This window comes from Bombina bombina, chromosome 6 (assembly GCF_027579735.1).
Source record: "Bombina bombina isolate aBomBom1 chromosome 6, aBomBom1.pri, whole genome shotgun sequence".
In the NCBI taxonomy this organism is placed as follows: Eukaryota; Metazoa; Chordata; class Amphibia; order Anura; family Bombinatoridae; genus Bombina; species Bombina bombina.
The window spans coordinates 283,419,835-283,435,511 of NC_069504.1; the positions used below are offsets into that span (position 1 = coordinate 283,419,835).

The 15,677-nt window shown below is 39.9% G+C and overlaps 1 protein-coding gene across 2 annotated transcripts in view; it reads left to right on the forward strand.

The window, feature by feature from the left end:
- Positions 1-4,647, forward strand: part of NR2C1 (nuclear receptor subfamily 2 group C member 1) — a 164,546-nt gene extending 159,899 nt beyond the window's left edge. For both annotated transcript variants that reach the window (XM_053716892.1, XM_053716893.1), the window contains one exon: positions 3,070-4,647. In XM_053716892.1, coding sequence (XP_053572867.1) covers positions 3,070-3,244 — 175 coding nt within the window. In that variant the 3' untranslated portion in view covers positions 3,245-4,647. The remainder of the gene's footprint in view (positions 1-3,069) is intronic.
- Positions 4,648-15,677: the final 11,030 nt, after the last annotated feature.

Below are 15,677 nucleotides of genomic sequence, written 5' to 3' on the forward strand. Positions count from 1 at the left end.
AAGATGCTGGTAGCAGAATAGCACATAAAAAGTCAAGTTACATTTTAATCTGACAAGTAAAAATCATATACACTTCAAGAGTAAACCTACTGACCATAGGTCAGTGATTCAATGAGAGTAATCGTACAATAGGGAATATGCAACCTTATACACATAAGAAGGAATATATATATAGGAATGTATCCTTGCTGATCTGTATGTATGGAATTCAGGCTGTTCACACAACGCAGAGTGATCGCATTGTGCTGATGCTATTTGCAGAAACTGAGCAATATTTTCAGAAACACTGAGTTCTTTTAACACCAGAATGTACATGGTCATTCAACTTCACACAGTGAGGGTTTTCATCACAGAGACGAAAGATGATCGTATGGTTGGAATTGAGAGACTTACGAGTGACTGTATTTTTTGTTGTTGAGATCTGCGCAATGTATATGCTTAGTACCATTATCATGAGTATGATACAGGTCACAAATACAGATTAATTATATATCTTTGTGCACATAGCTACGATACACATCACAGTAACTCCCTATTAGACTATAGAATGGAGTACACTCCCACGCATCAACCTATCACAAGGAGAGGGGAGGGTTTAATTGTCAACCAACCAATTAGAAGGAAGATAGAGGCATGACCTTTCATTCCGTGATAGGTGGTCATTTTAACCAATGGGTATTAAAGGCGTGCACAATATCAGCTCAGTTTGTCCAAATTCTGTAAATAACAGTAACTTTGAAAAATGCGTATTACACGCCGAAACGTGTTTGTGTATTTTACTCTTCTCACACCTCTTGTCACATGATGCTGATGTATGCAGTTATCGGCCAGGAAACAGGGAGGTGTGGAACCGTATGAATGATCGTTTGAGTGTGGTGGGACTTGTAACAGGTTTTCCTTTACAGTTTTATACTTTACTATTAAAAGTTACATTTTATATTGTTATAAACTAGTAAGAGGGCGAGTGCTACAATCCCTTCTTTTGCCTCACTTTCTTTAAGGGAGGTCATGTTGTAAGTTAGTTATTTGGGCAGCACCGGTCCTTCCTATTTATTTAGGTCTTATCCTCTAATACTTTTTCACAGTGCCAGTAAATCCCTATTGTTGAACATTATATATTACACATGGTACATCATTCTTATTACCTTTATAATAAAAGTATATCAATAATAAAAAAAAAAAAAAAATTAAATCCCTTGTTGCCAGTGCTCTGTTTTTCATTTTTTCAGAGAAAAATCATCAAACTGTAAAATGTCTCACTTACTTTGAACTCTTGATTAGTAGTTTCTGAAAAGTTAAAATTGTGACACCTTTATAAAACCATGTTTATTAACAAAAATCTTAATCAAATGAGTAAGATGTATAAATGATTGATTCCCCCTTAAAGGGACAGTAAACACCTTGTAAAATAACATATCAGCCAAGACAATGTTTTAAAACCAATTAATATCCTTTTTACTGCAATTAGTTTTCATTACCAAACTCCACCCACTATTCACCTTATTTACAGAAGCCAATCTGGGCTTAAAGGATGTGACACACTGCAAGCAATGCGGCGCGAGGCGAAGCAGCTGCTTTGCGTTGCATCGCTTCTGTAGTTCAAATATTTAAACTCTGAGCGCACAGAGATGAAGAGGCAGGACACACAGCCGCATCATCATGCTACGCACACGCACTGCTCTGTGTGTCACAGCCTTTACTCTGCAGACAAGGCTAGCCATGGTCATAAAGTTATTATAAAGTACTCTGTTTTGCAGTTGTTTTCAGATAAAACTAATTAGTGACAGCTATATAGTAGGATTACCCTTGAGAAGTCAGCAGGTGCTTTTAATGTTCTGAGAATTGAAAATTGCTAAATTTTCAGAGCTCAGTTACATGGATAGGGGACAAAATAAATAATGAAAATATATTGCAACGTTTCATTATACGTAACCGAAGACCGAACATTTTATATAAAAATCTCAAGGTGTTTACTGTCTCTTTAACATCTGCTTTATGTCTTATTTAAAATTTCTCTCGGGTCTAGTTAGCTTTATGTGAAAAAAAATATGGAAAAAAGAGTGGTAGATTCCCAGCATTGTATAATATGTCTATACAGGGAATAACTCACCTGCAACATAAATAAAAACTGATCCTGTTGTTGAGTTTTCTGTAAGGAAGAGTAGGCAGCTAACCAGGGGAGCCTTGGCAGATTTGGCTTCCTGTCCCCAGTACTTTCTCTAGAGCAATTAATTTAAGTGAATGTAAATTTTGATGATTAAGTGCCCGTTTTTTAAATTTTTTATTAAAAACAGGGTCACTTTAATTCATCAAAATTTACATTTCACTTGTGTTGTGAAAATACTTACCTTTAAATCTTGACAGCCACTGCATCGCTTCCTCCGCCCGTCGCAAAGCCTCTTGCTGGGTCTAAAATGAGGAATCCGGCTTCCTCCAATCACGGCGTTGAATCAGACACTGATTCCCCCGGGAGGGAAGCCGTGATTGGAGGATGACTGATCCGTCATTTCTGACGTAGGAAGAGGATTTCGACGACCAGGGGAAGCCGGAGCGGCTGTCAGGATTACAAGGTAAGTATTTTCACAACACAAGTGAAATGTAAATTTTGATGAATTAAAGTGCCCCTGTTTTTAATCAAATTTTTTAAAAACGGGCACTTCATCATCAAAATTTAAATTCACTTTAAATCAATCTAGTGTCTAAAACACAGGATTCCCAACTCATATTATTGACTGGGATGTTTTGCCACTTTACTTGCCCTGTTTTTGCATTTTGAGTTGTAGTTCTGTCTGTAGTAACTTTAAGTCACTCATTGTTTAGTAATGCAGTTTCAGCACTATTTGACAGCCTATATATTAAACTGCAGACAAAGCATTAACTTTGTCCTTTTGAGATTTTTTATTTTTTTTTAAGATTTAGTTTACTTTTTTAGTATTAGATTGGAAAGAATAGCAGTAGTATTGCCTATTTTATGAATAAAATGAATGCATAGTTCTGCTATTAGACACTAGAGAGTAAAAAGGCATTTATGTTTTTGTTTATTCTAATTTCAATTCTCTTTGCTCCTAGGCTGTCACGGCTGCTGCTCAGGTTACCAGCTCTGAGACTGATGAGTGCTGCTATCACTGAGGAACTCTTTTTTGCAGGCCTTATTGGCAATGTACAGATTGATAGCATCATCCCTTACATTCTGCGCATGGAGTCTGCGGACTACAATTCCCAAATTATTGGGTTTCCTGTATAGCAAATTCTTTAGATCAGGCATATGATGTCTGAATTATATGGAGTGTTGTTCCATTTAAAAAAATGGGAAACAGAAACTGAGGATTCTGCAAATGGCTCCTGGACTATTTAAAATGCACTCATAATTCTCAGCTTTAACGGATACCTTCTATGTGTTGGTACTGGCTGTGAAGGTAAAACCTAGTGCCCTTTGGCATGTTGTATATATTCATACAATATATAGAGACATTTCTTGCTGTCAATAATGAGTTACAACTCTGCATTGGCTTGGCCTGTGAAAGATGCTAAAAGCAGTGCTTTTATTTACCCATTTCAGATGAGTATTATTTCCTAATACAGTGCAATTTGTTTCAAGTATCATGTTTTTACTAAAAAAAAAGTCAAGTGTTGCATGACTAGCGTTGAGTCCTCCCAACCAGAATAGATTTACTAAGTATTTTCATAACATAACATATTCCATATAAACCTATAGAAATAAGGTACTTTTTAATTTATGGAACTATTACAAGTGCCCTTTAAGAAATACAGTATTGACGCTAAATAAAATGTAATTGATTTGAGAGAATCTTCATTATTCCTGGATGGAGTAAAAATGTGTTATATTGTGGCATTAGTATGTGTATAATAGAAGAAATGTGTAGAATATGTGTGAACAATCACGTGCTAACATTGTCAAACAATGGAAATTGCTACAGTTTATTAACAATAAATTATGAAAAAGAGAAGCTATAGAGATCTCTGTAAATATATATGTAACCCCTTCCCCCCTTTGTACTAAGTGGTTAGGCAGCTCACTTATATTAACTACATGATTTAACTTTATTTTCCAACAGATCTTAACTTTTATCTGTTTAAAGTGACCCAACTTCATGAATTTCTTTTTTTACCCAGCAGTGTTAAAGCTCAATGTTATTTGAACCATTCCATAAAAATCCTTGAAAATCTCACTTATAGGTGCTGCAGGATTTCAGTCCTATGAATGATAGTGAGAAAAAATAATTATAGAAAACGTACAATAGATAACCGCATAAAAAAATACAGCCCAGAAAAGACAAATTGTAAGTTTTGCCTTTTGACATCAGCAATCCTAGAAACATGTGATTGTTAAACAAACAAAATGTACGCTCTTGATATTTTTCTTTTAAGAAATAATAAATCTATAAAATCACATTAAAAAATCTGCCTTCTTCATCCTGGTTGCTTTGTAGCTGTTCATTCCATTTACACTTTCTGTGCTTCTTTGCATTGTTTCTTCATTGTATAAAAGCTATTGTAAATGTTTTGAAAACCTAAAAGGAAATTGTAAATTCTATTTTGGATGTATTTTTTAAGAAAAAGTATATTGTACCTTTTTATGATCTAATAAAAATCCCACAATGTTTTTTGTTGTTAGGCTAATTAAAATGTTGTTGAGGTTTTTTTTCTTTTTCTTTGTGCATATTGTTAACACATTCAGTGAGTATTCTGGTCATAAACTTAAACAGTGATGCCACTGGCTTTCTGCTTCTGCATGTTAAACATATGAACCTTATACCTAGCTATTCAGGGAAAATGTTTTTTTTTTTTTTTTTTTTTTAATAATAAAGGGACTTGAACAGTATAAAACAACAGTATTGGGGGTCTATAAACATTATAGATTGTTTTTATTTTATGTCAATTCGCATACCAGCTGAATTTACAAGTTATACACTGCTACTTGACAGGCATAATTCTACTGCACCTATAGTGTGCTGTTAAATAGGTCAAGCGTTATTCTAAATATCTAGGTATACTGATGGTAGCACAAATTTCTTACCCAGAGTAAATGCTTTAAAGATAAATACTATGAATATGTCACAGAGCCAAAAGGCTTTAAGACCGCAAAATTATTATATTGAGAAATAGAGCTATTCTAGAAAATGAAATAACCATTGTAGAGCAAATTCTCTTTGGAATGGCACACTTTTATGTAATCTATATACATATATACAGTATATAGTGTTACATTTACACTCACTTGCACAACTTGAATTTAGAAATTCAGGCTTTCTTATCTCATAGATCCATTAAAAATTATTTTATGCATAGTACTTTACCCATTATGTGTTTTCGTTATTTTCACGTTGGGATAATTTCCCCTCTTTTTTCACTTCATCAAATATAGTAGATTTTATATTTATACATTTTGAATATTGACACTGTCCAGGTCATTTGCACCCATCTTTATCTCTTAATAATAATGTTCACTTAACGTTACCAACTCACTCAAAGCTTAACCTACTACAGCGCACATTTGCCCACTCTGATGTTTCAGCAAATAACATTTCTTTAGTACATCCTTGACCTATTATTTAACAGCACACTATAGGTGCAGTAGAATTATGCTTGTCAAACAAGTAGCAGTGTATAACTTGTAAATTCAGCTGGTATGCGAATTGTGCTACCAGATACAGAGATAATTTAATACTGCTCCTTGATATTTTAAGCATAACTCTTATTCAAGCTAAGGCCATACTTACTATCACAATATCTAGTAATTTGTGCTACCATCAGTATACCTAGATATTTAGAATAACGCTTGACTGATTATTTAACGGCACACTATAGGTGCTGTAGAATTATGCCTGTCAAACAAGTAGCTGTGTATAACTGGTAAATTCAGCTGGTATGCAAATTATGCTACCGGATACACAGAGATAATTTAATACCGGTCTTTAACATTTCAAGCATAACTTCTATTCAGGTTAAGGCCATACTTACTATCATAATATCTAGCAATTTGTGATATCATTAATATACCTAGATATTTAGAATTACGCTTGACCTACTAGTTAACGGCACATTATAGGTGCTGTATGAATTATGCCTGCCAAACAAGTAACAATGTATAACAACTTGTAAATTCAACTGTTATGCGAATTCTGCTACCAGATATACAGAGGTGATCTAATACCACTCCTGATATTAAAAGCATAACTCTTATTCAGGTCAAGGCCATACTTACTATCATAATATCTAGCAAGTAACCAACTTAATTTAGTCTGAGGTACATGGTGCTACCTCCAGATATTCTAAATTTTCCTTTGCTTTAATCCAATCAGCATGCAAATTGTGCTGCTGAAGTATGGTGGTGAAATAGCTAGCGTTTTTTAACTTGTCAGAATAAACTGTACATGCCAGGTGATTTCTAACATATTTGAAATCCGTTTGATAACAAGGCAATACATTTTTATTACATTTGTTGCTAACCAACGCTATAACGCATAATTGCTGACTCCCAATAGGTGTAAAATCGGTACAAATAAGGCAACAATTTGTATAACAACGATTACCACGGATGATATAAGTACTTCTCTCCTGGGTATGTAAAGAAATTACATACCCAGGAGAAAACAGTATTTGACCACTAGAATCTATACAAGATGAGCTATTATTCACGTGTACCATTGTGGAAGTGTTTTTAATTTGTCCCTGTGTGTTGGCAGCTACCAGGACATTCACTTGTATGAAACTGTCTTTTAATTTATTTTTTGTGAATAATAAAAGTGTGACCGGGTGTGGCCTCATTATCTTCCTTTTACTGACCGTCGGTTGCAGGAGACGAAAGCGGTTTCTCTGTGGGCCTGTGTCATAGGAGGTGGTGAGTGCCCATCGATGAGATACAGCAAAGAATTAAGGCCCTGCGGGAAGCTAATTCGTTTCTGTGATGCAAATATGCAGATTATTTGCTTGAATGCCAAGACATCAGGCTTTTCTGTTCTGGCCCGGAGGGCCCTGTGGTTGAAGTCGTGGTCTGCTGACATGACGTCCAAATCTAGATTACTTTCCCTTCCATTTAAGGGAAAGGTTCTTTTCAGTCCAGGCCTGGACTCTATCATATCCACGGTCACGGGGGGCAAGGGTGCCTTTCTACCGCAGGATAAAAAGAATAAACCTAATGGTCCTAATTTTCGTCCCTTTCGTTCAGACAAGTCCCAACGACAGCAGCCTGCCGCGAAGCCCGAGCAGTCCAAGGGATCTTGGAAACCATCTCAGTCTTGGAATAAAGCCAAGCAGAGAAAGAAGCCCGTTGAGACAAAATCGGCATGAAGGGGCGGCCCCAGATCCGTCTCTGGATCTCGTAGGGGGCAGACTATCTCTTTTCGCAGAGGCTTGGATGGGAGACGTGCAGGATCCTTGGGTTCTGGAGGTGATTGCCCAGGGTTACAGGATAGGTTTTAAAACCTCCAAGGGGCAGATTCCCCTTCTCATATCTATCGTTAAGACAAGAGAAATGAGATGCCTTCCTAGAGTGCGTGAGGGATCTCTCCTCTCTAGGAGTAATTGTTCCGGTACTTCTAGCAGAAAAAGGTATAGGGTACTATTCAAACCTTTTTATGGTGCCAAAGAAGGAGGGCACGTTTCGCCCAATTCTAGACCTAAAATGCTTAAACAAGTTTCTGTCGGTCCCATCGTTCAAGATGGAGACGATAAGGTCTATTCTTCCCTTAGTTCAAGAGGGTCAGTTCATGACTACGATAGACTTGAAGGACGATTACCTTCATGTGCCAATACACAAGGATCACTTCAAGTTCCTAAGATTCGCTTTTCTGGACCAGCACTTCCAGTTTGTAGCTCTCCCCTTTAGTCTGGCTACTGCTCCAAGAATCTTTACGAAGGTTCTGGGAGCTTTGCTCGCGGTGGCGAGATCTAGAGGTATTGCAGTAGCACCTTATTTGGACGACATCCTGGTCCAGGCTCCGTCCTGCCGGCTGTCAGAAGACCATTCGAGAGCTCTTCTTCTATCTCATGGATGGAAGATAAACTCATGAAAGAGTTCTCTGGTTCCCAGTACCAGAGTGGAGTTCCTGGGCACGATAATAGACTCCATATCCATGAAGATATTCCTGACAGACCAGAGACGTTGCAAGATTGCCTCCAGCTGTCTTGCCCTTCAGACCTCCTCAAGGCCATCTGTAGCCTGGTGTATGGAGGTGATTGGGTTCATGGTATCCAGTATAGATGTCATTCCATTCACCAGGTTCCATTTACAACCTCTTCAGTTGTGCATGCTGAGGCAATGGAACAGTGATCACTCAGATCTATCCCAACAGATCTCTCTGGAATCCCTCTCTTGGTGGCTCCATTCAGATCAGCTGTCCCAGGGGACATCCTTCCTGAGCCCATCCTGGGAGATTGTGAGTACGGACGCAAGCCTCTCAGGATGGGGAGCTGTTTTTGGGGCCAGGAAGGCACAGGGCAGGTGGAATCGGGAGGAGTTGCTTCTTCCGATCAACATTCTGGAACTTTGAGCGATCTTTAACGCTCTAAAGGGGCTTGGCCCCTCCTGGGTTCGTCCCAGTTCATCAGATTCCAGTCGGACAACATTACCTTGGTGGCTTACATCAACCATCAGGGGGGAACGAAAAGCTCCCAAGCCATGAGGGAAGTATCTCGGATTCTGGAGTGAGCGGACACCCACAACTGCTCGCTGTCAGCGATCCACATCCTGGGTGTGGACAACTGGGAAGCGGATTTTCTCAGCAGACAATTGTTTCATCCGGGGGGAATGGTCTCTTCACCCCAAAGTGTTTGCAGAGATTTGCAACAGATGGGGGACTCCGGAGATAGATCTCATGGCATCCAGACTCAACTTCAAGCTACCCAGATATGGGTCGCAGTCCAGGGATCACCAGGCAGAACTGATAGATGCCTTAGCAGTGCCTTGGTGATTCAACCTAGTCTACATAATTCCACTGTTACCACTTCTACCTCGTGTAGTGGCCCGTATCAAGCAGGAGCAAGCATCAACTATTCTGATTGCTCCGCCGTGACCGTGAAGGATGTGGTTTGCGGATCTGGTGGGGATGTCATCTTCTCCTCCATGGAGGTTGCCCTGTCGCAGGGATCTGCTGGTACAGGGCCCCTTTGTGCATCAAAATCTAGATTCTCTGAGGCTGACTGTGTGGAGAGTCTTAGCCAGGAGAGGGTTTTCTGAGAGTGTGATTGATACAGTTATTCAAGCCAGGAAGCCGGTCACCCGACGCATCTATCACAAGGTGTGGAGGACCTACTTACTCTGGTGTGAGTCTCGTGGATATTCCTGGCATAAGGTCAGGGTGTCCAGGATACTTTCCTTCCTCCAGGACGGCTTGGAGAAGGGACTTGCCGCCAGTTCCTTAAAGGGACAGATTTCGGCTCTATCTGTGTTGTTACACAAGAAGCTCACTGAGCTTCCTGATATACAGTCTTTTGTTCAAGCTCAATCCAGGATCAGGCCTGTATTTAGACATTCTGCTCCTCCTTGGAGTTTGAATCTGGTTCTTGGGGTTTTGCAGAGGGCTCCGTTTGAGCCTATGCATTCTCTTGACATTAAGATACTGTCTTGGAAGGTTCTTTTTCTGCTGGCTATTGCTTCGGCATGCAGAGTCTCTGAGTTGGCGGCCTTGCAATGTGAGCAACCTTACCTGTTTTTTCAAGCTGTTAAGGCTGTCCTTCGCACTGGGTTGGGATTTCTCCCTAAGGTTGTGTCTGATCGCAACATTAATCAGGAGATTGTAGTTCCTTCCTTGTGTCCTAACCCTTCTTCTTCAAAGGAATGGTTACTTCATAACTTGGATGTGGTTCGAGCTTTGACATTTTATCTTCAGGCTATGAAGGATTTCAGACAGACTTCAGCATTGTTTGTTGTCTATTCAGGGAAGCGCAAAGGGCAGAAGGTTTCTTCCACTTCCCTATCTTTTTGGCTGAGGAGCATGATTCGCTTGGCTTACGAGACAGCGGGACATAAGCCTCCTCAGAGGATTACGGCTCACTCAACTAGAGCTGTGGCTTCTTCTTGAGCCTTCAAGAACGAGGCCTCTGGAGCAGATTTGTAAGGCGGCTACCTGGTCCTCCTTACATACTTTTTCAAAGTTTTACAAATTTGATGTTTTTGCTTCGTCTGAAGCAGCTTTTGGGAGAAAGGTTTTGCAGACTATGGTCCGCCTCTTTTTTTTACCCTCCCGTTTTCATTCAGTGTCCTCTAGAGCTTGGGTATTTGTTTCCCACAAGTAATGAATGAAGCCGTGGAATCTCCTCGTATTAAGATGGAAAACATAAATTATGCTTACCTGATAATTTCATTTCCATCTGTACGAGCAGAGTCCACGGCTCCCGCACAGTTCTCCGTTGGGCGGACCTAAATTTTTTTGGTTTTTCTTCTGGCACCATTTATACCCTGATATTTCTCCTACTGTTCTTGGTTACCTTGGCAGAATGACTGGGGGATGAAGGGAGTGGGGAAGGTATTTAAGCCTTTGGCTGGGGTGTCTTTGCCTCCTCCTGGTGGCCAGGTTCTGTATTTCTCACAAGTAATGAATGAAGCCGTGGACTCTCCTCATACAGATGGAAATGAAATTATCAGGTAAGCATAATTTATGTTATTAAAGGAACCTATCTTTTAATGCTAACTTAGACTTGAGAACATAAAAAACTACAATAATTTGTATAAAGAAAATTCAAACAATGAAATAAAAGCATATGATAATTAAATTATTATCAATTAATCATTCAAAAGCTTTTTCCACCACCCTTTTATCTCGCCCGATTCTAACCATTTACTTCCTACCTGTATAATCTTTCCATACCATATTATTTTCTGCACTCTCTTATTTGTCCCCCCACCCACACTCTGTGCCGTCATATTCTGCCTTTGCACTCCATATTAGCAGTGGGGAAGCTAAAGTAGAGTGCATTACAAGGCAAAGCTAAGCAATGTACACAAGTGGAGTGATGTTGTATTGGTGAAAGGAAATAAATTACCCACATTTATCACTTTCCCACACCGGCTCCATAATAACTTTGTAGTTATCCTTGGAGACACACAAAGAGATGTGCCAAAACTTTGTTGGATACAGTGCCTAGCTGTTACCTAAGGATTTGGCATTCACTGATGACTACCACAGATCAGGAAAGGCAGAAGCTGCAGCAGCAGAGTTTCTGAAGTAGGCCTCAAAATTATAGTGCACAAACCCCAAAAATACACCTCTAAAAAAGGCGAACATGTGTCTGCTAGTCCCTTGGACACAGCAGCTAGCTGTTCACTTAGTAATTGGCATAGCCTTATGAGCACTACCCACAGAGCATGAAGGGCAGGAGCAGCAGGCAGCATAGTTACTGAAGTAGTCCTTTGGAAGGTTGAATTTCAGAAATGTTATTTGCTCCATGATCTGTGGTGAAAGTTGTGTGTTCTGAAAGTTCAGTATATTGCAAGTTAATGAAAACACTTGCTCACTTTGCAGTGGTTGGGGGCAAGAAATGAGCTCCTGAGCAACTGTCGATAGGGCAGGCTGTTCAATACGCTTGTCATCCCAATAATAATAACAACAAATGCTTTGATGGTGAAGGTGGAATCTGCCTCTGTTGACTGCCATCATCACCCTGTCCCCTGTTCTTACTACTGGTGGTAGTGCTATTTCTAGTAGGTGGTGGTGCTGGCTGTGCTAAAGATATTGATGTGCTGTTGCTTGCCCCACTTTCTACCCTCATTAGCGCAGCCTTGTGTGTATGAAGATCTTGGTTCATCCTAGAGCCGGTGAGATGAACCAACTGTCTCCCACAGCTAACCTCTTTGTCATACAATAGGCACTAAGCAAAGGGCCCATCTCCAATCCTGACAAAGTGGTCCCAAACCTTTGAGTGAGGTGACAATGTTGCCATCTCTGCCTGCCCTTCTACATTTTCGGAGTTTTCCTTGATGGTTTTTGATGCGGCACCTCTGTCTTCACCCTCACTTGTGCACTTTTTACTCTACTGGTGGTGGTGACCTCAGTGGAACTGCTAGTTCTGACAGAGATTCTGCTTCTAGTGGTGGTGACAACTTGGGTAATGGGTGACGCTGTTGTAGTAACTGACTGCTTGTCAGGATACTGTTCTCGTGCATACTGCTTTAAGGATTTTGCACCAATCATTTGCATACGCCCCTTACAAAACACCTGCACACCTCTCATTCAGTGCTTAGTATTTTGTTTGACTCCATAGTAGTTACTTCTTTCTAAGATCCTGAAATTTGTGGGTTTACTCTAACTTCTGTGATCAACTTGTTACCAACTTCTACAGAGGAATTTCTTGTGCTCTCTTCTGGATTTACTTTTTGTACAGACTGCCTGAAGTTTATCTCCAAGTTCACTGCTTATAAACCTCAGTGTGTATGCACGAACCTCCGCTGCAACCTTAACCAAGAACTACTAAATCATCTTCTGGTTATACCTCTCATTTCTCCGTGAGTAGTGAACTGTTATCTTATTACCGCAAGTAATTATTCTTACCATCTTTCCTTTGGATAGCTTGGTTCGTCACGGCATTAAGCCGTCTCTCCTATACTGACGTCACATGCCACAGAAGCACAGCGCAAGTCGGGTTACAGCGGAAGAGCTATCACATCTCGCTGCACACAGAGGAGGATTCTCTACTTACCGGACACTAGGTAACTTATATTCTAATGTCCATCTTATGCCATACCTCATCTGACATTTCTTTGTACTTGTTACGCTAAAGTTGAATTGAGAATTAACTCCTAGCAAATTTTCTAATATAACGCTCAAGGTTACATCCTCTGACTTCCAGACACCGGAAGTATTGTTGCTCAATATTTTGCAATATCTCTCTCTGAAAGAGATTAGTCCTATGTTCCCTGTTGGGATTTTCTATATAAAAACACCTTTCCATTTTGTTATTACTTCCACATAGTCTTAACATAGTAAAGGTGTAACAAACTTATTACTGAGTATTTCAGTTTTATTTCAAGTAATCTCAACAGCAGTACTAGATTAATAAATAAATCAAATTAGACTTGCTGCACTGCATTACATTGCTCTACAACTGGAGGTGAACATGGAGAGAATGCAGGTGGAGACTGCTGGCCTAAAACCGGGGAGGAACTTGCACTGCTGGTTGCCATGCATGGCCTCTGTAGTGGAAACTCCTACACTATCTCCTTAGGCTTGTAATCAACTTCTTCCTGGTACAGAGTAAAGGCTAAAGCAGACATGCTGGGAGTCAGAATATTGTCATCAGCTAAACAGACTGGGGAAACCTGCTCAATAATTCAGACTCTGAGACAACCTTTCAGATTTTGATAAACCCACCGGGCTGCTGCTATAACATATGGAAGGAATCAGGACAGTAGTAAAACTGTCTGTAGCAGAATTCATGGTGTCAGTGTGGAAAACACTTGTGCAGGTGGTTTTGGGAGCAGACTGTCTAAAGAGGCTGCTTGGTATTCTCTGACCCCCTCCTAATCCTACTACTAGATTTAAAGGCAAACTATATCAATTCAGCACGTACACCTTCTGTTTCCCTCACTGTCAACTTACTACTACTGAAACTGCTGTGACTAGCCACTCCCCAAGGCTCTAGATATTTTAGTCAGAGCAGTATACAAGGGCCATGAAAATGATATTTGTCTCTATGGGGTCAATTTATTATTGGCCCTGAAACAGGAGTTAAGAAGCACCAGTCTATAGACCGCTGCTCATACGCCACCTCTGAGGCTGCGTACAGCAATCCGCCCGATCCTATACGATCAGGCTGACTGACACTCCCTGCTAGAGGCCGATTGGCCGCGAATCTGCAAGGGGTGGTATTGTACAAGCAGTTCACTAGAATGCTGAATACTGGCAGACATGATACGCTACAGTGTATCATGTCCGCCATACTTTATTAAATTGTCCCCTATGAAGTAGAAGCAGATTGTTAGTGACGGTTCTTGTCAAAGTCTACACAATTTATAAAAAAAGGAACTAAATACTGAAAGTAAATTAAATAAGCAATGCTTCTAAAAGTACATAAATATCCACAAGTCAGGGGCACCAAATGTCCTCAGACCGAGATATTGGAGCAACAGTCAAATGAAAACAATCCTTTTATGACACCTTGCTGTCACAGGCTCCACTCTTATTTCCACTCCCAGTGATCAACTTCTGAAAAACATCAAAATAGCAAATAGGTGCTGCATGTGTGTATCAATCATAGGATTATCACTAAACGAATAATGGAGAATACACCCTGATATGCTATTGGGTATGTGCTGGTTGCTGGCAGCATACCAGCTTGCTGTAATCCGGTTTTCTGGAACTCTAGACTCCAAAGCTGCCACCAATCACCCGGAGATGCGTAGCTGTGATTCTCATATGTATAAGTTGGTCGAGTGCACAAGTATGATAAAAAAAATGTATTAAAATATAAGTAAAACACTTAGCGGCATATTTACCAATGTGCGAGCGGACATGATACGAAGTAGAGTATCATGTCCGCCGCACATCGATAAATGCCAACAGCATACGCTGTCAGCATTTATCCTTGCACCAGCATTTCTTGTAAACTGCTGGTGCAATGCCGCCCCCTGCAGATTCGCAGCCAATCGGCCGCTAGCAGGGGGTGTCAATCAACCCGATCGTATTCGATCGGGTTGATTTCTGTCCGCTGCCTCAGAGCAGGCGGACAAGATATGGAGCAGTGGTCTTTAGACCGCTGATTCATAACTTCTGTTTCCGGTGAGCCTGAAGACTCGCCAGAAATAAGGGGCATCAAGCTCCATACGGAGCTTCATAAATATGCCCCTTAAAAACAACCAACCAAGTACAATCAGGGGGTATATAGGGGTCACCCCTTGTTAAATCTGCAACGCGTTTCTCTGCGTTTAAAATCGCAGTTTCCTCAGGCAGACATGGCCATATCAACTCAGCCTTTTAAATAGAAAAAAAAACAGCTACCAATCACATTGGTCTATTCCCCTAAATGGGCATATATAAACAAACCCACATCTTCGTCTATGTGTATTTCCTCTGATCTGGGCCTCTAAATGCAAAAGCCTGCAGTACTCACTGGGATCCAGGATAATATGTGCAGCTATCGTAAACTGTTAATCCATCAGAGTCACACTCTAACATACACAATCAAATTCATATTTTATGCATAATCCAAAACAAATATTTGACCCATTTACAAAAAAATAAGCAGGGAAAATTGTATTGTTAAGGTGCATCAAAAATGGTAATAAGATTCTTAACCAAAAACCGTGTCTTAAAAAAATTTTTAAAATTTGTTTGTAATTTATACAGGAATAAATTGTATTACATATGCACAGCGTAAATCGTAATTTTAGTACACTGTAAGTGCAAAAATCACACCGAAATTTGTACTTACAAAATGCAAAGTGCATTTGTTGTTTTTTTATAAAATGGGCTGAACATGGGCGTATAAGAAAATGTCTCTAATGCCAGCGTAATTCTGTAAAGATTTTCACACTGCAGATCTCACAGTTTTTTCTCACCAACTAAAAGGTGGCAAGCTTTTCTCAAAATACTACAGATACTTAATACCCTAATAGAAAAACACATGCATACAAAAATATAGGCAAATGTAAGATGCTATACGCAGAAAGCATCATACTGGGATTTATATTGGCTGCAGGATTTAATTTTTAAAGTGTGCCC